General features: G+C 34.9%; 1 protein-coding gene across 1 annotated transcript in view; it reads left to right on the top strand.

Moving 5' to 3' along the window:
• Nucleotides 1-23,129, top strand: part of LOC145679513 (aminopeptidase N-like) — a 28,485-nt gene extending 5,356 nt beyond the window's left edge. The window contains exons 2-4 of the mRNA XM_081750091.1: nt 3,188-3,355; nt 19,374-19,455; nt 22,917-23,129. Of these exons, the coding sequence (XP_081606217.1) occupies nt 3,188-3,355; nt 19,374-19,455; nt 22,917-23,066 (400 nt within the window). The 3' untranslated portion in view covers nt 23,067-23,129. The remainder of the gene's footprint in view (nt 1-3,187; nt 3,356-19,373; nt 19,456-22,916) is intronic.
• Nucleotides 23,130-23,461: the final 332 nt, after the last annotated feature.

Raw genomic sequence — 23,461 nt, 5'->3', positions numbered from 1 at the left:
CTCTAGAAATGACCACAAGGAGCTTTCCTGTCACTACCAAACACTAAAAAAACTTGTCCGTTGGGCAGGGTAAGGTGTTGTCCAAAAAATTTTAAAAAATCAGTAAGGTCGGTGCCACTAATGGCACCTTTTCCGCACTAGCCGTCATCGAATTTCCAACAAAAATGCAAAACACTCCATACCTGTCATACGAGATAAACACAATTGAACCATTATTCCATGGCCAATTGTGTGTGCCGAGGACATTATTAAAATTTCAAGACATTTAGAGGATAACGAGAATGTTGTAACAATGTTATAAAACTTTATTTTTATATTAAAATATATAATAATATTATCTACAAGCAATAATAAATTTTATAATAAAAGGCGAAAGGCTAAAATCCCGGATTTATTATTTAAGACTCTACAAAACTAAACACTTCAGCATGCAAAATTTAAATTCATCCAATATTTTATGTGTTAGCATTCGTACTTAACATGTTTTTTTATTTTTATACACACGCCTGATTAACAAATCTAGTTGTGCTACTTAGATTTCTTTTAACACTTCAAGATTAGTATAGTTTTTGGTCTGCAGTGTTCTGCTTTATAACTAAGGCATAAAACTAGAGATGAAAGTTGCTTTCGAAAGTCGCGCCTTGTTTCGAAGATATGATGCAAAATTTGACCGGTTATGTCTCGGGAATTTAAAGCTTGTACAAAAAATTAATTCAAGTCCTTATAAAACACGTCAAGTTCTACTATCATTTATAGTTTGTCCTCAATCGGATGAGTTCCCTGTGTTGGTCTTAACTTTGCAAAATATGACTTAAAACTGGACAAACTATATCTCAGGAACTGTGAGCTTGCACAACAAAATATTCCATGTGTTTATTTCAAGTGAATATTGCATCTACCACCATTCTACCATGATTGCAAATTTAACAATGATCAGATGAGTTACTCATACATGCTTGTTGATTCTGAAATCTTATTTAATAAAACTGGATCACCTGTAACTCATGAAACATAAGACTACTGATTTTACACGCTCAAATATGTAGATCAAAGTCTCTACGATACGGTTAAATTTGATACCGAGTGGAAGAAGTCGGTGTATATATACTTTTTGTAAACACCATAATCCCATGGCTATAGAAGTTCTGTGGTTTCTGATCAAAAAATTACGACACGGGTTTTCACAGGGCTCTCTTGGAAATAACTTATTACAATCAAACGTGTTCTCTTCAAGGTGTCTGACGTTACTGGGCCCGGTATATACGTTGGATGCATTAACACCTCCAAGCCAATGTCTCTAAAGTTCTGACGGTTCGCTAAAAATGTATACGGTCCGGCGATGTCACCATGATATTTGACAATCTTTCTGTTGACCAGTTCCAGCCGTTTCTTTTGAATTACTAAGCGCACTCGCACTAGTTCTCGATAGTAGTGTTACGAATATATCTTTGTACCCGGTTTGGCGATAGCGGCCATGCCATGAATTTTCTTTTTATGAAGTTCCCGTCGCACTGTTTTCGATTAAACCGGGTTCTGTAGTACGGAATTGAGTTCAGACGTACTTTTCATTGCAGTGGTCTTCTTTTTAGCTGCTACAATCCGTTTTAATGCCCTCCGGATCCTATCTGACAGGGTTGTCTTTCGACCACTGTTGTGCTTTGCAGACGTCATTTTCACATGAATTGTATAAGCCCTCGTGACATTGGATACGGTGCCTCTCGATACCCTGACAATGTTCAACACTGTTGCCACTGAAGCTCCAACCAGACGGGCACTAATGATCATGCGTCTTTAGAAGTGTGTCAGGTCGTCCATTTTACCGCACCAATTTCACACCACGACATTCACAGGTAAACTGGTTTCTGCTGACGGAAGAGGAAGGTCCACATGACACATTGAAAGAAAAAAACGATCGGCAACTCTAACACGTGTTGTACAGTGGAGGGCCAAACTTACGTGTCTGGATGAAATGCTTTTAGATATTTTTGTCTCCCTTGTACATCGAAGGTAAACATTAGTTAAGAAATAAGAATATAACATCAACGGATTCGCGTATGCTACATTTGGAACCATCCTCGCTTAGACCAACAATGAACTTGAATATATAAGAACCTTTCTTGTTATGACCCCTTGTTTTAGTTTACACGTATCCTAACATGAATAGTGGTATTTTCTGCACAGAATGTTTTATTTATAGAAGGAATTTTTATGTGTAATTATCTTACCCAAAGTATTGTGATTTAACCTATATTATTCGTTTGTTAAATATACTGACATTCTGCATTGTGGAAAATGAGACACATGTAAGAAAACAATGGTCAGTGAAAGTTCCGGCCAAAGTGAATTATCAGATGAAATTGATTCGGATCCTACCAGAGAACAATATGTAGTTAGTCTAGGTTCCGAATTGTATCTGCATGTGGTAGGGGAGGCTTTTTAATATGTATCCTCACATTTCATTATATTGGAATTTTTAATTTTCTTTTTTAGTTTATTCGAAGGTTAGAAAAGAACGTTTAACGTTGTCTTCTCCCAACACGCTCATCTGTAATATCTACTTCGATTCATATTCTCAACCAAGGTCGGATTTTCTTTATCATTAGTCGGGAGTTTTTTTGATTAAATTGGTTTTGAGATTTGGACGAGATTAAAGCACTGGAGATATATAACATGTTATATATAGAGCAGGTCATTATTTATTAACATTGACACCACACGAAACTTGTAAAAGACCTTGTAAATGTATATATAATGTGAATGGTGAAATAAAGGTATCATAAGATGTTGATTATCCGTTTTTCTAGTGTGTGTGTCAATATTGATAACAAGGCAGAGCGATCACTTAAGCGTGCCTAGTTCAACTCTAGGTCCTGCCAATGAGATTTGTAATTTAGAAAACAACATATATGTTTTATATTCTCCTCACTGTCTCCACTCCATCAGTATTATACATATTAGCATCACTGTCCCCCTGATTCACAGTGTAAACTCATGGATCTGAAAGAAAAAGTGAGTCTCGTTTAAGCATCTCATGCTTATAACAGTATTTCCTTGACAATAATTATTGTTTATACTGTATAATCAGATTGTTGGTTCTAATGGAAGTTCTATCAATCTAAATATTAGTAAAACGAACATAATGTCAGTTTAATTGAGTAACTTTTATTTATAAACATTTTTCTTCTAGAATTTCACGAATTATCCGTAGAACAGTATACTGTACTGCCATAAGAACTGGAAAAGAGAAGGAATGGGATTTTCTGTGGGAAAGATACCTGAACTCTGACATGGCAACTGAACGACAAAACATTATTATTGCACTCTCATGTAGCCAAGAACCATGGATTATAGAAAGGTATAATATATTATTATATAACATTGCCACTCAATGTTATTCTATAAGGACCATCATAAAAAAATACTGACGACAAAATATAATTACTCGTAAGCACATGATAATACCATATATTTTTTGTTTGTATTTCAGCTTCTAAGATGTAAACAACAGGTAATACTTCCTCTTACAGTATTGAAGAAAACCTGTATTCTATAATTATATATCATTTTGTTGTGTTTCAAGTCTCGCGAAACAATCTGTACGCGAATATCTTCATAAGGTGCGTCCTAGGTGCTGGATTGTTCGTGGGTTACCTGTGCTGCTAGCACAACTTTCCTGGCAATCATGAAGTCAAGATCTCACCAAATGCGACAATGCATTGCGCAGATTCATAAAGTGTATCGTAGCAAAACATTGCTACGATACTAATAATGGATTGACAGATGCTGTCAGAGACATGGAAATTGTGTCTTTCAAAATCTGGTGGAGATTTGCCATGAGCATAATGGTTTACAGACTAATTCCTTGGATCATTAATGGTTTATATCATATGAGAATATCACAAATTCATTGTACATCCAAAATTACAGTTACTGCAGACAACATGCTCATTTTCATTGCGTATGATTTAGTTGATGATGGACTTTGTGGCCACCTTGAGAAACAAATACATTCTCAATTACGTATCTTATTGTTCTATTCGGCTTACGCATTCGAAATAGTATTAAAGGTAGTTTGTTCTTTATTTTATAGTAAACAGTACTGCAGTAACTACAGTAACACTAAACAGTACAGTATAGAAAACAGTATTCATGCCTTAACTTTCAGTGTCCAAGTCCGACTCATAATATAAAATTAATTGTTTGCAAGTATAGTTATTTCGAGAATGTGCAAACTACGCGTATAAGGATAAAATCAATTGTTTATCGAATAAAAAGTAATATCTGATAAATTATTCATGCTAGGAGCATACACTATGACTAAAATATAGCGGTAGAAATAATTTGATGTATTACCTTCCTACCACGCAAATTTTCCAAAGAGGAATATTTTGCATAGAATGCCTTTTTAACATCTTTTTATTTATTTTGTGCATTGAACGCAAATTTTAACGAATAGCACTTGTGTATATACTTTCGACCTTTAACCCTCTTTCCCAATTGTCTGCCACTGATCTATCTTGCCCTTGCATTTCTTTTATGATCATGAACAAATCTAGTGTAATTGTCCTAAGGAAACGTGTATCCCTAATTGAAGAAATTTCTTGGGCATCAGATTCAATTTTAGTAGCATTTGCATTGTTCACACTCACCAGCACGATACTCTAAAATGAAAAATAGAAAGTCATAGATTATTCAAAGGAAAAAAAGAGTTGATACTTTTAAAGTTTGATTGAAGTGTTAATGCAGGCTCCAGAAACCACCAGTGGCGTAACTGAGGGGTCCACAGGGTCTGCAGTGCGGGAAGGCCGGCAGGGTTTGGGGGCTCACTGCGAATTAAATGCCAAGAACTATAGTCTCCAAAAGGTGAGCTGAATACGGAATAACCATTTCCCTAAACAACATTATTTACTTTAGAAAAGAAAAATATGCTCTCGGTGAAAATTCATCCATTCTAGCAACATCAGTTTAAAAAGTAATCTTAACACTCGAAAGTTAAGGAATATAATTTTTGTCTTTTTTGGTGAGTATAAATTTTAATTATAATTTAATTATGTTCCATGGATTTATTATCCAGGGTCTTCTACAGAGACATAATATAGTAGGAAGTTATTGGGTATGAGAAGAGGGACCCAAAAAAATCCTGAAAGGGGGCGACATTTTTCCGTTACGCTACTAGAAACCACTCTACTATTCCGTAATGGAAAGACCAATAACCAACAAAGGCTGGTTATAAATTAATTGTGAAAGTGAAAGCAAGACTCAAAAAATTTAGGTAAAATCACCTCAAATCTTTTATTAGCTTAGAGAAAATATTAGAAATGCAACCGATGTCGTGCATAAGATAAGAGAATAAAAAATAGAAATTGTGAATGAGAATTAAAAAAATAACAGTATTAAAATATAAATAAAATAGGTGTAAGTTAAAGCAAACAACTGAGATAATATTTACAATTTCAATCGTTTGGATAAAGGCGGGAACACATTCACTGAAAAAAGCTTGCGTGATCTTTAAACCAGATTTGCGCTTTGGGGCAGTCCTACATGTCATCTAAGCTTTCAGAAGTTCAAGAGACCACGTCGAATAACTAGTTTACGACACAATCTTCACAATATAGATGTGCTAAACATGTATTTTTATTTGAATTTCCAATTGATAAGCATGAAGAATCACTTCATTTTTCCTACTAGTTCTCAACGACAGTACCTGATTCCCCAAAATAAAATTTATAGGATGGAACTTAGTTTCGTTCGCTTGATTTCCATTCACTAGACTGCATCCGTTGCTCGAAATTTCTGCACAGATTACAACAAAGTCAACGTCCGCTAAGAAAATACAGCTAACATAATTCTCATCTGTAAAGCGGCCGGAATAAGAGATATTGAGTACGAGTATTGTTCTTCCTACCTTCTGAACTCACCCTGAAGTTTTTGGGATCTTTATTATTTGGCGGGTGCATACATATATAAATGAGCACTGCTGGACACAAGAATTGTGGAACAGTTCAAATATGTAGTAAACGAATAGACGGACCTACACATTCGTCTACAATTAAACATTTGTAAGCATAAAAGCACCACAGATCTGTAGATCAAGGATGCACTGGTTACGGGTTATGAATATTGTCCTCGTGCAGGAAAATTATGCAAAGTTGGTCTATAATACATACACATACTCTGTACAATTTTGGAGAAGTATCTCACGACGGCTGGCTAAATGTAATTTCTTCGTTTTATCTAGAAATGGGATCGGAACCGAAATGGAAAGCACCAGAGGCTAGGTGAATGCCTTGAAAATGAGTTGTGTAAAGATCCTTAGATAGAGGCAAACGAGGCATAAAACAATGCCTAACTAGAGCCGGAATAAAGTACGGTAAAATTGAAGAAGAAAAGTACGGTTTATGTTTTATGTGCGTTTAAATAGGACCCGAAGCGTTCATTTTAACACCAAGACCACGTAACGTTACGTATGTGCAGAATCCGCTTGTTACGTCGGTTAAAAAGCAAATCCAGAAATCATACTCGATCATCAAACGAAAGAGTGCCGGCAATATATAATACGGTGGGTCGAAAACGTTTTTTCTCGAAATTTGAAAATGGGTAGTGCGAAAAATTTGCTACCAGTGGCAGACAATTTACATATAAGTTTGGGATTTTTCGGATCACCCCTTACCCTGCCGCATCCGCCTTGAAAATTTAAGTTTTTGGCAAGACGTTAACCCGCTTAACTGTACAGTAACTTCGTCTGTGATGGCTTGTGGCAGTCTATAATAGAAGGCAAGAAATGTTTAGAGTCTCATTGACATTAGAAATTATTTTTAGAATACACTAAATGTGCAGCTCTCTTTTTGTTTCGCGTTCGGGACCAACGCAAAACAACCCAGAACTCACGATGAGTCCGTGACTGTACTGCCTGCTACGACCAACTATCCACGTAACTAGATGTGTCTCTGTCTATCAATATAGCTTTTAGTTATAATTTTTTAGAGTTAAATCCTTGCTCGATGCAAATTTATGCATTCGTTTTCTCGATTCTACTATCGCCTTAATATCATTTCTGTTTTTGAAACTATGGGCTTTGGATGCTCCTTTTGTCACTAAATTTGTAGTTCGCTCTAAGGTTTGCGTATGGCGAGGAAACGTCACTGCAGATTCGTTTACCATCGCGCAGGTTCGAATATTGTCCTCTATTAATGCATGTGATAACGTCATGTAAATGAAAGTCTCTGTTATCTATTTGGGGCTTTTCTGAATAGTAACAAGTTTTCTTAATTCTTCTCCAAACTACGGCCTTTATTTCACTGCTGGGGTCATAATCATCGCTATGAGCAAATTTTCTGGATGCCTAGAGAATCTATTTGTTTGAATGACATTGTGGACTATTTTCCTTGTATCCATGGGTAAACACTTTGAGGAGCAGATGATATTCCATAGATGTTTGGCTCCTTCTGTGGATGAAGACTGCTCACGAATTCCAAACCATACCACTGAGTAGATACGAATGACATATTCCGCCAGAAGTTTAAGACTGTTGCTTGGGTTGAGAGTGCTTATGTAAAGTCCTAGCATTCGGCAAGGAAATGTTAGCCACTGTGACTGCACTACAGGATTTACTTTCTCACTGTCTAGATCTGAGGGGCATATTCCTGATGACCCAGCATTGTAGACTTAGAATAGATACTTCTGATCAGTACTGAGATTGGACGTTTTTTTGCATCTCCATTACCCACAGTACTGTAATTGGGTGAACCTTTTCTCTTTTCGCAGTCACATAACTGGGCACATATGAGTCCCGAGAAGGTGTTTAGCTCTGTTCTTACACTATCCAAGATATTCATCAGATTTTTAACGGTAATTCGCATTTCACTCTTCTCTCATCATCAGCGTCTCATTTAGACTAACCGCCATTAGCGGGACATAAAACTCAAAAATTTCATTTCATTTTTCTTATAGACTGTCACAAGCCGTCACATACTATGTTACTTTGAGTTAAGCTGATTGCCGTTTCACCAAATCTTAAAGTTTAAAGACGCATGAGGCAGGGTAAGGGGAGATCTAAAAATCCCAATTTTTTGTGCAGTGTCTGCCAACTTTTGAGTAATACTCATTTTCAAATTTCGAAAAAAAAAAAGTTTTTTTGACCCACCCTAATATACAAGCCCAGCTCTAGAATGAAAATTCATTAGCGAAAATTTTTTTCTACACACTAGAATATTTCATTTTTTGGCAACGAACAAAACAATTTAAACTAAGTCGAAGTTATCGTGTTACAACACGAAAATCTCGCCAGTTATAATAGATAGTAGGATAATCAACTTAATGAATGCAGCAGACAGTAGCTCCAATTTTAGGTAATACACGTTTGATGACCTAACAAATATCGTAACTAGGAACACCTTTTCCGTTTCATTTCAAAAGTTGAACTGAGAAAATTGAACCGATATGCACCGTAAAGTAACGAAAGTAGAGAAAACTTGTTAAGATCTCAGAAATGTTGCTAGTAGACCCCAGTCATACAATTCTCCAAATATACTCTAACGAAAATTTGCAATAACCTTTTTCAAATCAACAGTTTTAACGATAAATGGTACAATTTCAATAGTTTAATTAAACTACTCTCGAAGGACTTCTGGTATTAGGAAAAAATTAGTTTGTACACTCTTAAACACATATTAGTCATCATGAACTTCTTTGACTATATTTTTAGTTGAAACAATAAACAAGTATTCATAACTATTGCCTCTTCTACGTATATACAAGGCTAGTGCATAATTAAAGCCTTTTTCTAATCTTACATTATCATAACTTTTCATCTCCCAACGGAATTACAGAAAGAAGAGAGTTGTGATGAAAGCTTGCCTCTTGGATTCGGCTTCTAAGATGAGAAAATTTCTATCTAGTGGATGTGAATATTTAAATTCCACATTGAGAGTTGTACATTCCTCAAAAAGTAATCTGGCTCAAGTATTACTACCAGTGCTTGCTCTTGATGCATTGAAAAGAGTTTACAGACGCAGCTCGTTAACGAAATGGATCTTACCTATAAACTTGTTGTGATTTTGCTTCAGTTCATGATTGAATTTGCAAGCGAACACGCCAGGGAGGAGAGAAGGCTCTTTTGATCTGACACGTTGAAGGAATCACTGTATATTGCACTGGACGTCGCAATCATACCGGAAATAGGCAATAAGTCTCTGAAGAGTTTTGTGATGTTCAAGTAAGGCACACTTATACTTAACAACCACTAAGAGAACGTGATAATACTCCGCATTGTTTCACTGGTTTTGATCGATACGAGAACAAAACTAATGAAGTCGACTGAATAATGTGGCGATATAGAGGCAGAAGAAATATGTTGGTGGAAAATGTTGTCTCCTCTGTTAGTTAAATCTAATAAAAATGTATACTGAATAGAGTAGGCACACTGGTATTAGAACAATGACCACTTAGTGATGAAATCCGATCACACGCATTAATCAAATGTACTGCTACTGTAAATAGTTTTTTCCACTTCGGTACATTCAAATTTAATAAGATATTTGGTAATGGTACACAGATCTCGAAACAGTTGCAGATCCTTGGTTAAAAGGACAAGGATACCACGACAAACGAGAAATACATTAGGAATTTAAACTGACAACCATGAAATTTTCAAATATAGTTCGTATCTTCCACATTCTGAATTGAAAAAACACACAGTGTCAATAAATATCTGCTAAAGGGTTGAAGATTGAGTTGACTGATGTCAGAATATGTTGGCAAATCAATTAACTTAAGCTTGAAGGTTGCGGACTTTGTGGTGGACAAACACCGTGCTAGTGGGTTTTGTCGGAGTTCTCCCGTTTCCTCCCACTTTCATCATACCACCATTTCATGTATTTCTCATCATCACCGTCTACTTTAGCCTAACCGGCGTATCCTTGGTACGTAAACGCAAGGATTTCGTTTCATTTAAGCTTGAAGGTTGGAAAAAACAGACTTCAGTGATCACTGGAAAATATCAGCGCCATAAAAATCTGGATCCTCAATTTGTCATGATAACGTAATGTAACACTAAATAGGTTAAGAAAAATACAGGAATACATATAAGAGCCATTATTACTGTAAAAACTGACCTCATGTAGAAAGAGCATCAGACTCTTCCAGAAATTCAATTACCTGACAAACATGATCACCAGTAAGTATCAGCAATGGTAATCATTGAGTTCTTCTGATAAGGCTCAAGTTGCCAACGAGAAAAATTTTAATTTGAATCCGATAAAATGTGTTGGGTATACCGTATGCAACACAGCCAGCAGTTCGACCGTCAATACAGTATGTTTATAATTTCTGTAGAGCGTGTGAAAAGATTCTATAGGCTGAAAATTAGTTTCATTTAAGTATTTAATAACTACTTTATGGTTATCTACTCACTGTTTCAAGTCTTTAAAGTTGTTTCTGAAGCTATATGTCACCGAAGAATAGCTCTGTTGCTAAAAACAAAACCTAAAGCAAACCTGCACTCATGAGTCAATTACCAATCATTCGGTATCCATTACTCTATTTATATTACTCCATTTATATTACTCTATTTCAGTTTTCAATGAAAATGAAAATGGCTAGTGAACTAAGGTTTTCTAAAAAAAGAAAACTATGGCAAAGACGTAAATTTTGGATTACCTTTGCCAAAACAATGCATGTCAAATTGTAGTGAAAAATTAACTTAAGAACTACGAAATGTATTTGGAAGTGGGTACAATAAAGCATAGATTGGTGTTTTTACTTCTACATTTTTAAATGTATTAACTGTTGTTTGGCTTGAAACGTTAGTTGTTTGAATCGAAACAGATTCCCGAACAGCAGCTACTACAGACGAGATGGGATCAGCGTAGGGTATCTTTGATTTAACGTTTCCATCCCTAGCGGCTATTGTTTAGGCACCCATGTGTTCAAACATGCATTTTTCTGAAAATAGCCATAACTCCTACTTCAAGTGGAGTGATTATTAAATATAAAGCAATAGAATATGTATCAAAAATGAAATGAAACCTTTAAGTTTTACGTAACACGTATATCCAACCTAGGCTAAAGGAGACGGTGATGATGAGCAATGAACGAAATGTTGGAATTAAAGAAGTTAGAGGAAATTGTAGAACCACGAGGAAACCCACGCACATGGTGGTTGTCCATCACAAAGCTCACTTGCCGCGAGCTGGGATCTAAGCAAGGACCCCATGTACAAGAGGTGTACGTTCTACCACTGAGCCCACAAGACTCCCAGTTCATCTCTTAAGAGCTAATTTGCTATTGGTATTTTTGTATACATTTTTGTACGCAAGTCTGCAACGGAAAACGGTCGAGACGGGTGACAGTTAATCTCATTAGAATAAAGTTACCAACTAATCATTCTCTTCCTCTATTTCTATCAAGTACTTGTGAGTTGAGAACCGTATTTTCGGTTGAGAAAGCGGACAAAGAATGTGGTAATTAATGAATGATATATGAAGTTGTCTTCTGAGTTCCCCTTCTTCTCTAACATAAGTGGAGGTGACTTATGTAACTAAGCAATACTTTTAGTATTAATATGATATAGCCTCCAGATTCTACAACTGTACGTCTTTATTAGTGTGTTTTACGCATGCTTTCTACTTACATTTTCTAATAGTGATACGCTAATAAGAAATGTGTATAATGTATGACAATATAGTTTCAACATACGATATATGAAGTTTGAGTGTTTCCTTACTCGGAATCCGTGTTTTCTGAGAAACACACATAAGGGGCACTTGGCTCAGTTTCCAGAGTAGGTTCACTGTCTGCCACTGTCTAAGATACATAAATTAATGTAATCACTCCTTGCAGTGCTTATCCTTCATACTGTGCACGAAACTCCACACATTTTGATTTTGCCCTTCCAGATAAAGTTTTCTAGCATAAACCCTGTTTTGAATTATTGTCTTTATTAGTAGTGTATTAGTCAAGATTACATGCCATGTAGCTATAGCGATATAGGACAATAATCTGAGTGTATAGAACAGAAATAGGATTACATAAGTATGATAACGTTTTATTTAAAATAACAAAAATGTATTATTCATTGTGTTGATCATTAATAGGTATTTGGAATGGGCATTTTCCAAAACATCGTCAATTAGAAGACAAGATAATGCATTTGTATTTGACTCCATATGCAATGAGATCGTCGGGTATTACGTTGCCAAGGATTTTTTCCTAAATAATATAGAGAAAATAAATGAATAGTAAGTAATAGTGCTGTTATATATGCAAATATAGTACAATATTAGGAGTATGTGTTGTTGTACCATCAAAAGGTATCTGTCTATATGTGTATAATTAATTCTTGAGAAATATAGTTGCATTTTATTATTATTATTATTATTATTATTATTATTATTATTATTATTATTATTATTATTATTATTATTATTATTATTATTATTGGCAGTAAGAAAAAGGATGCTTTGTGTTTCAGAATTCATAAACAATTCCTTTCTACATGTTAGAAAACGAGTAGTTCTAAGTTTTAACCCGAGTAAGCCCATTCTAATTTTACCTTCAAAAGGCCCAGGGGGTGCTTCGGAGGCTTCCTGCTGCATATACAAGCTACCTCACAACGACCATTTGTATTTTCCGTCATAACAGGAAAGGTTAGTCACTACATTGCTATGAAATAATTTGTTAATGGTAATAAACAATGAACAGTATCAAATAATTAGAAAAGTACATACTTCAATAGGAGTCTCAGAGACACTCTTTTGGGCCGTTATGTAAGTATAAAAAATAACGCTATTTTTTCTGAGATAAAGTCAAAAAATGCTTAGGAAACACAATCAGAAGATGTACTTGAAAGAGATAGAAGAATTCTAAGGCGCAGGACACGGGATAAAGTATTTATTAAGAATAATGGCACTAAAATTGACAAGGGTGCCTCCGAAGCACCCCTTGGATCTTTACGTCAATATAAAAAATAACCGTAATTTTTTTTTCTGAAATAAAATAAGAAAACGTATGAGCAATTCAATCAAGGAGCATAGTCCAAAGAGATAGGAGAATTCTAGAGTGTAGGACACGCAACAGAACATCTATTAACAATAACTACATCAAAAGTGGACCAGGGTGCCTCTCAGACACCCCCTGGTCTTTCTTGGGTTAAAGAAATGTGAAACGGCAGACAAATATGTATTTATATTCAAATGACTCTCAACATTCCTAAAATTTCTAGTTTTTTTACTTAATTGATACAAACAGCTTGAAAATTCTGCCTTTTCCGTTTGTAGTGCTTTTCTGGATTTCTGTAGGGAAATGAAACATGAAATATAACCCTTGACTGTTTACGTTCACTATCAAAAGGCTGTATATGCTAATATTTTTAGCTAGCTACAATTCGGGACATAGCTGCTATAGTGGCCTAACTAACCTAGGTCCACAACAACAGCAACAGAAACAGAACCCAATTGCAAAATTAATCTCAACTCCTACTCCAATCCTACGGCACTACACACTGTATGGGCGTTTCGATGTTCCAAACGTCAAATATAACTACTAACTAACTATGGCCTATGGAACCCGGAGGTTCAATGCCGCATTCACAAAAGTTCTCCACTGACTTCTATCCTTAGCCAATGGGGTCCAGTTTGTACTTCCAGTATTCCTATCTCTGCGAGATCCATCTTAATATTGTCCTCCCATCTGCGCCTACGTCTTCATAATGGTCGTCTTCTGATTGGTCTCCCAGTCAAGACTTTGAAAGTTTTTCTACTTTCTTCCATTCTAGCTGCATGACCTGCCCAGCTAAGCCTCCTAGACTTGACGACCCTAACAATGTTGGGTAAACCATATAAATTATGTAGTTCCTCGTTATGAAGTTTCCGCCATTCCCCATTCCCGTTCCTCTTGGGTCCGAATATTCGTCTCAGGATCTTGTTCTCAACTACTTTCAGCCTATGTTCTTCCCTCAGAGTAAGCGACCATCTTTCGCAACCATACAGAACAACAGGCATGATTATCGTTTTGTATATTTTAAGCTTCAAATTTCTCGACACAATTCGCGACGACAAGAGATTTTGAACCGAATAGTAACAAAAATTCCCTGTTTTTAGTCGACATTTAATTTCTTCTTGAATATTATTTTCGTTTGTTACTATTGATCCTATATATTTGAAAGTACCTACTTTATCAAAAGTATTATTTAATATTTTAACATATCCACAATTTGCCTTATTACGGTCCCGACGCACTTCCATTATTTAGTTTTCTCTGCAGCAACTTCTAAACCCATGTCCCTGCAAGCATTTAATAAGATCTCTGCATTTGTTTCTATTGTTCTCCTATCATCCCCTATTAAATTTACATGGCATAACCTGGTGAATACCGTTCAAGTGTAAGACTTGGTTGCTATCTTTGATTTTCCTTATAGCGTATTCCAGAACGAAGTTGAATAATAATGGCGACAACGCATCTCCTTGTTTCAGGCCATTTTCGACGTAAAAGCTCGTGAACAAAAATTTTCCTACCTGAACTTTACTTTGAGATTCATTGAAACATATCTTAATTAATCTAATTAGCTTTCTCGGTATTCCAAGTTCTGTAAGAACGATGTATAATGTTTCTCACATAACCGAGTCGTACGCCTTTCTAAAATCAATAAATAGTTGGTGTAAAGGGGTATTGTATTCCCATTTTTTTCGAGTATTTGGCGAATAGTAAATATTTGGTCGATAGTTGATCAATTTCGTGTAACTCTTCATTGATAATCTGCAATAATTTCATCTGAGTATGGGGTCAATCTTGCTAATGGAATATTTGAACGAATTTTATAGGATTTTGACAGAAGAGAAATGCCTGGATAATTATTACAGTCCGTTTTGTCGCCTTTCTTGTGAATTGGAACAACGATTGATTCTTTCCATTCTTGTGGCCAGATAAAGAGAATGAGTTTGTGTATCTTGTTCCACAATTTTTGCCTCCAGCCAAAATTAACTCAGCCGGAATTTCATTTACACCCAGATATTTGTGTTTTTTTAATTTCTTTATAGCGATTTCTACTTATATTCGATTTGGTTCTGGAATATACGGTTCCACGGCGTGTATCTCTTTTTCTCCATGCACATTAGATTTTGGCTGCGTGTTCAGCAAATCGTCAAGGAAATCTTTCCATCTATTTAAGATGTTTTATGTATGAGTGAGAACTGTTCCGTCAGCTTTCTTTAATATATAAACACGAGGTTGATAGCCTGTCTTAAATTCGCTGCTCCCCTTATACATGTCCCGAATGCTTTTATTTTCACTATTGTCTTCAAGTTCTTTACTTTTAACTTTCAAAAAATCGCGTTTCTTTGTTCTACAAGTTTTGGAAGTTTCCCGCCTGATATCTGCGAAATTTTGTGTAGTTATTTCATTCGGATTTTGTAGCCAGCGTAATTTGGCCTGTTTTCTCTTCTCTACTAGTTTCATGCATTTCTGGTCAAGCCATGGTTTATTCCTACGTATTTCCACGTGCCCCAATTTTTCTTTTGCTGAAATTTTAATCCTATCTACAATTTCAATATAAGTATCCTCAATACTAGTGAACTCCGAATCTTGTAAAACCCAGAATCAATTCGAAACTTCAATCTGGGTCTCTTCTAATTTCTTTAAATTAAATCTCTCCGTTTTCGGACATTGAATATTACCTTTATTCAACGATAATGTCTCTCGTATTATCGCTGCTACCAGGTAGTGATCAGTGTCACAATCAGCCCCTCTAAAAGACCGGACATCAATTATGCTAGATTGCCTTCTTCTATCTACTAAAACGTGATCAATTTGATTATGTGTTTTTCCGTCTGGTGATAACCAAGTGTATTTATGAATGTCGCGATGTGGGAATTTTGTACTCTCCACGATTAGGTTTTTGGATTATGTAAAGTTCACGAGTCTAACACCGTTGTCATTACTTTTCTTATGTAGACTTTCGTTCCCTATAATCGGTTTGAAAATATTCTCTTGTCCTACCTTCGCATTGAAATCCGCTAATAGAATTTTGGTATGGTATCGCAGGAGTTGGTCAAATATCCGTTCCACTTCTTCGTAAAAAACTGTTTTTTATATCGCCACTCTTATCTTCAGTTGGGGCATGTACATTTAAAAATATAATATTACACTACTGTCCCTTAAGAGTAATAAAAGAAAGTCTGTCAGTAACAAATTCAACCCGTTTGATTGCTGGTAATATTCGTTTGTGAACGAAAACCCTGTTTCTAACTAGTGATTTTTATTTCCTTCCCTGTAAAAGAACGTAAAATTTCCGGGATTCACAGATCCATTTCCTTCCCACTTTTCTTCCTGAACTCCTACTAGGTCCATTCTGTATTTCTCTAACTCTCCCGTGAGGCCGCAGTGGCTCAGTGGTAGAGCGTTCATCTCTGGTGCTTGGGGTCCGGGGTTCGATCCCAGCCCACGCCAAGTGAACTTAGTGGTGGACAAACACCATGTGCGTGGGTTTCCTCGGGATTCTCCCGTTTCCTCCCACTTTCTTCATTCCACCATTTCATTCATTACTCATCATCACCGTCTCCTTTAGCCTAACCGCCATAAGCGTGAGACGTAAAACTCAAAGATTTATTTTTTGGGGGCGCGGTGGCTCAGTGGTAGAGCGTTCACCTCTGGTACTTGGGGTCCCGGGTTCGATCCCAGCCCCCGCCAAGTGAACTTTGTGGTGGACAAACACCGTGCTCGTGGGTTTTCTCGGGGTTCTCCCGTTTCCTCCCACTTTCTTCATTCCACCATTTTCATTCATCTCTCATTATCACCGTCTCCTTTAGCCTCACCGGCATAAGCGTGGGACGTAAAACTTAAAGATTTCATTTCATTTCATTTCAAAGATTTATTTTCATTTCATTCTTCTAAGTTACTCGTTACGGATTTTGACGCGCCTGCCCTATAAAGACTTCTAATATTCCATGTTCCAAATCTCATGTCCATTTTCTTTTGCTGAGGTCGTGCCAAGTTATGAGTCCTTGTCCGAGCCTTTCGTGAATATTTTTGAACAAGTGCCTTTTTTCTACGAGGTGAGGTTGTTAGCCTTAACAAACCCCCAAGCTGGAGGATCACTACTAGTCTTGTCTCCGCGACTGCCTATTCAGTATATTCCCAGCTAACCTCTATATTTAGAGGCATTCTCCTCGATCCGCAACCTGAGGACGCGCCATGCCGTTGTGACAGGAACCCACGTTATACGGCCAAATGTCAAATATAGTTTTTATAAAATAGTTTGAAGAAGAGATGCGGAAAATAAGCATGTTTTTTCAATGTTTGAAATTATTGTTGGTTACATCACTACTGCATCCAGATCTACAAATATCGCTATAAATTTATCCCGATGACACTTGCAAGCTTGACTTGAATATGAAACATAGATGGTATCTGAAGCCTCATGAAATGTATGTTAATACAATGTTTTAGATCACATAAAACGTGAAATATTGTTTAATACTTGTGGTATTGAAACTGTTAAAAAATGTCATCCTAAGTTAAAGCGTCATTGGATAAACAATTTCTAGAGTGTCAATCACAGAGGAGAAATTGTGCATACCATATAAGTAAACAGTAGAAATAGTGAGGTTGAATGTAAGATTTGTTAAGATTGGACCTAAGTATGGAACGAGTTTTCTAACATAATATTGTTAACGCCTTCCTAAATTTTACTTAAACACAATCAAGACAAATATGTGAGTAACTGGGAAGTTTGGAAGGATATGCTACAATTGAACGAGTGAGTTGAAAAAGGTACACATTCCAGAAAATAGGCAAGCTAAACTGGGATGGTTATATTCATTTTATATGTACCTACACCGCTTGAGAGGAACAAGGAACGCATTCATTAATTTTAGGTCATCTTTACTGAAGTCTACGGGAACGTATGTGTGAAAAATCGAAGATATTTCTGGAATTTTTTCGTGTTTCCACCCAGTGTTTGGAAGTTGAGGTTTTTGGAATATGTTCCTTTTTCAACTCACCCATTCAATTACAAATTAAAACTTTTTTCAAGGGAAAGTGATTTCCACATTTTAAGAATCTCGTAAATTGTTTACAAGTTTCAACAGAACTCATGTCAAATTTTATAAGTCAAATTTTGATTCGATAAGACGATTTTCGGATTATTTCAAAGATAAAAAATCTGCTGCGTGCATACCCACACTCAAATCCAGTTTGATAATTAGCATATACTTTTATTATCCTACGCCATCACAAATACAAATTGTGGTCCATATATAACGGATCCTTATATACACTAGTTGAGTTGTATAATAATATCTAAATAAGCAGTTTTCAATCTTTTCGAGTTTATGTAAAATAACATTCTACACCTTATATAATATATTCTACACCAAAAAGAATAACTATTTTGCTTAACAAATGGTCAAGCGTTACGTTGAAATATTAATTATATAAAAAACCTACGAAAATGCACTTGGTTAACTATAAAATAAAAGGAATTATCTATTATTTTTTAGTTTACAATATCGTCTCACGATTATGCACCAACGCTAGGGAAGACGGTGATAATCAGATGGATTATAATAGTGGAATGTAGAAAATGGAAGGAATAGAATGAAGGATCTCGAAAAAAACTAACTTTACAATATTTGTGCAGTATAAAGCTCGTGCGTGGCGGGACCTGAGATCAAAGGTTAGCATTCCCCACTGGTAGAGAATAGTTTTCCACTACTAAGTAAAGGAACCCTCAGTTAGTGTTACCGTTTCGTAAAACATATATAATAAAATTTTCAATAAAGCATTCATTGTTTCCCATAATGTTCTAAATTTTTGTTTTGAACATGTGATTCTGTCGTGGCACAATTTTATGGCAGATTTATAGTTTAAAAATGGGTGGTCTATACTGTTTGCAGCATGTATCTCTACGTAAAATACGATCAGACTACTCTATGCTGATCGGTGTTCTGTGATTGCCAATGTAAAATCAGCATGACCTCTAAATACACATTTTATTTCAAATCCGATTTTATATGAGGTGTTTTTAAATTGATTCCCACCCATGTACATTTATATTTGTTTATCATGAAGAGTTAACAGGTCGCAGCTGGACAAGGGTTACTATGACGTTTCGAAACAGCCATTGAAGACAATTTATATCAATATTGCTTACAAAGGACGTTGTGAAAATTGTCTACTATGTTACTCTGTTGAGCTTTGTAATTTCGTCTTCTTTGTAAGTTTGTTTGAGAGAGATGTTTATTCATCAAATACTGACTTAATTGAGTGAAGTTTAAACTGCTAAATACTAAGAATGCTGTATCAACTTTTTAAATGTTGGTTGATTCCATCATCTATTATTTTATACGAACTTGTATAAGAAACTATTTTTGTTTTTTAAGCTTTGCACCAGTAACGAGGAATATTGCTAACTTATTCACATCCATTGCAAAAGAATCAAATACAAGATTTGATTTGGAAGACGTAAGTACAAATAACATTTACAAATTTTCAAGCGTAAGGGACATGAATAAACTTGACAATGAAATGCTAATATAAGGGCAGTAATAAAGATAAATTTGTTACCAGACTAAAAGTTTGAACAGATTTCTAGTAAAATAGTATACGTAGCTTGTAATTAATACTTGTGAAGATCTGAATAAATTTCGTAAATCTTACAGAATTGAGGAATAATTAATTAAAAAATGAAGTTACGTTTATGATTTTATCAGAAAATATATATATATGCACGTACTCTCGACTTCTAAGGTATTTCCAGTAGTAAAATAGATACTCTTAAATTATATCTCTATAATAAAAGCTACCTGGACTCTGCCAGGACCAAAAGTGCTTGGGTAGAGACTCGAATAGAGTCCGATGACTGCCTGACTCTATTAATATCAAAACGTTTGACTCTATTGAGTTACTAGAAATTACCTTTGTTCGTGCTGTTTTCAGAAAGACAGAATGCCAATGAGGACACAAGCAGTAATCTTTTGAGAAGAGTTTAACCACACGGACTACCAATGCATAAGAGACTTAAAATGATAATAGTGCTACAATACTTAAAATGATAATAGTGCTACAAAATACTGGCAACTCATGTTGTGTGTGATTGGTCATATGACTCCGGAAAGAAGATTCAGGGTGAAAATCTGGCGCAGGTAACCCTCCGAAATGATCATTTAGTACAAAAGAAACCACTCATGAATGACTAAATGGTTTACAAATGGAAAAAGCTTTTTCTTGATTCAGCATCTATTACAGAATAAAAGAGGTCTGTATAAATGCAACTCAACACAGATATTTCAAGAAGAAGAAAGATTGAACACATAAATATAATGTAAGCAATGCGGAACGTGTGACTTGAGTCAAATAGTTATTTGAGCAATAGTGCCCGAATAATAGAATACTTGGTATCTGCGGGAGAGTAGTAGAAAGTGATCAGTCGCAATATACTTTCCTGAAGCCAATCCGGTCCTGAATAAGTGAGACAGCCCTTTAAGCTTTGTTAAGATTATAGAGAAAATGACAGAAAGAAATAAATAATAATTAAATACTTATGTATGTATTCGCATAAACAAATAAAAGGAAATATCATTTCCCTTTGTTCTGAATGAAAAGTTTATCTTCAGAAAGAAGAAAATAAGAAACAATATTATTAGAATTTTTATACTTTCCTAATGGTTATTGGAGTTTTGTCAAATGACTTTGACCATTCTCCTATCATTTCAAGTTGACTTTAACAACGTTAAAAATAGCTGCTGAAGATGTACGAAAGAAACTGAAACAGGCATATTGAACCCTATCAAGTTTCCTAACTGCTAATCAAAGATTTGCCTATCCTGTCTGTTTTAGAACTTTGTTATGAATGAATAAAATCCTTTTCCTTGGTGTTTTATAATCACGTTCAAGGTTCGCATCGAAGAACTACATTTTCCAATTACCGGAGTGGGAGAAAATATTGCCTTTTTACACTATGCCTCTACCAAGATTAATTAATGCCGAATTAGAACTCAGTTTAAACCCGTGGATAGAATCACACGAAAGTATTTTTATATGTTATTTTTACAAATCACACACAATTGCTACCTTTTAATCTCTAACAACTTGTAATAGGAAATGAGCGTAACTAATATTCTAAGATATTACCAATAAACGTAAAGTGTATTTTAAATATTGCAACTCTAAACATTCCTTTCACATTATTTCTCGATATCAGGATAAATGTATTGCTACTATGACACCCAGAAACAGTAATAATAGAACCTTAAATAAGTAATATGTACAACACATGTCTTATAGTGTCCTGTAAAACTTAACGAAAACATCATTATCTTTGTATGAAAGTTATAATATGTATAATGTTTACATTAAAATATTGTTGGTGTTAAAGAATGGAAGTAAGCGAAAAATCTTACAGTAAGCAAAGGATAATTACCAGTTAGTAAATACGGAATCATAGAAATATAAAGATATGATTTCCAATAAACACCAAGGAGATGGTGCTCATGCTAATCAAGTATATCTTAATGTCTTGAATAAATATTAGGATAAATCACCGCAAGTTCCTGTCATGAAAAGCGACATATTCATGGAGAACAGAACAAGTTTACCATAAATAAATGGGAATACTTCCACCTCAACCCGAAACTTTAAAACAGCACTTGTACCATATTATAAATATAATCAAAATTGAGATAAAGTCAAAAATAACGTCTTTAACTTGAAATATTTCATTATTAAAAAATTGATCTTATAAAAATTCCAAACAAGATAGCAAGTTAAATTTATAAGATAGTAGACTCGTAACTATGATAAAATCTAGGTGTGTCACCCAGTAAAATTCCAACGTTAATGTTAATGCTTGCGACACCATACACACACATATTATAAATATATGTATATATGTGTATACAGTATATATATATATATATATATATATATATATATATATATATATATATATATATATATATATATATATATACTGACTCTCTGACAGACCATACATGAGTCAAACGACAGATCTTCTACAAATCGATCAAGAATTAAGTTTTAAGGAATTTTTAATAATTTAGTTCATGATGTAAGGTGGCATTATTCTGACACATGTAGCGGTCATTTCCATCGAACCAGTGTCCATACATAGCAATTTGGGTCAGAAGAACCTCATGGCTCGCAGCTTTGGGACTGAAACTCGACAACACTGTGGCGCTTGATCACATCTCTCTAAATCTGTTTCTCATGCTGACAGTGGCACTTCTGGCATTCTTCTCTCTGAGTCTTCTTGGATTATATACTTTAGTTTAGGTCAATTCTGCCTGTTAATGACGTATAGCCAGCTAATGTAAATGTTTTATCGAGTGGAAAGAATCAATGACCCATACCTTGACAGAGATACAGCTGACTACCCAGGAAGAGAAATTGCAGAAATAAAGCTTGAAAAAAACATCTATAATTTAAGGAAATATAGAAGAAAAAGTAGCAAGAGCTGCTATCAAAATTTTATTTCCCAAATTTACAAATTACGTGATTTTGAAATTATTTCTTACACGTTCTAAAGAAAGGATTACATCTTAATGTAATTACTGAAGTTATAATTGACTCTCTGAAGATGACGTACTGAAAAAGGGTAACATGCGACAATGACTCTCCACAAATGGTTTTGGAATCAAATATCGTCGGTAAAGAGAATACGTGTCTAGAAGTAGGTGCCTATCTTCTCGAAATTAAATTATGTTTACACGATATGGAATATAAGTTGCGGTATACGAATATAATTCTTATAAAATATCTGAGTAGAAAATTTCAAGTCAGTATGAAAATAGTAAGTTGCTGTGAAACTAACGCCAAACACTACTCATTTAAATTTTGAGTATATTTCAATAATAAGGGAACGTACAAAGGGATAAACACTTAAAAGATCTTTATTTTTATTTCAGCTGGAGGAACTTGCACTGAAGCATGAAGATATATTTGAACAAAGTTCTCTAGCAGTTAAAGAGGGACTAGAGAAAATAAAATACCGTGTTCAGTGGATGAATGGCAGCTTTCACCATATCAATGATTGGTTAAATGAGCAGATGAAATAACATCATGATCGGGATTATACCACAGTTACAAACACACCAAAAAAACAAGAGCACATACCTACTCAAAACAAGAGTAATGCCTGTAGAGATTACTATAATATTATTTCCAACATGATTTTTTTTTTAAATTTACTTCAGAAGTTATATTATCTTTATGTTATGTCAGATTATTAGATGAATTACACATTAATGCTTCTTATTAAATCTATCACAATCTTTTACTTCGAAATTTCACTAATTAATTTCACATGAGTGTGCAATATAGAGGTATGAAAAAATATCATGTAATAAGAATTGTAAAATTATATGAACTAAAAGTTACTTAAATTGCATTTTATAAAATGAATCATTTTGAGAATCGAACGGTTAGGACATCGTAAACTACACTCTCAGTT

Source organism: Thermobia domestica, chromosome 2 (genome assembly GCF_964235325.1).
Source record: "Thermobia domestica chromosome 2, izTheDome1.hap1.1, whole genome shotgun sequence".
Taxonomy (NCBI): Eukaryota; Metazoa; Arthropoda; class Insecta; order Zygentoma; family Lepismatidae; genus Thermobia; species Thermobia domestica.
The sequence above is the reverse complement of the archived record's forward strand: the minus strand, read 5'-3'. Positions and strand labels throughout refer to the sequence as shown.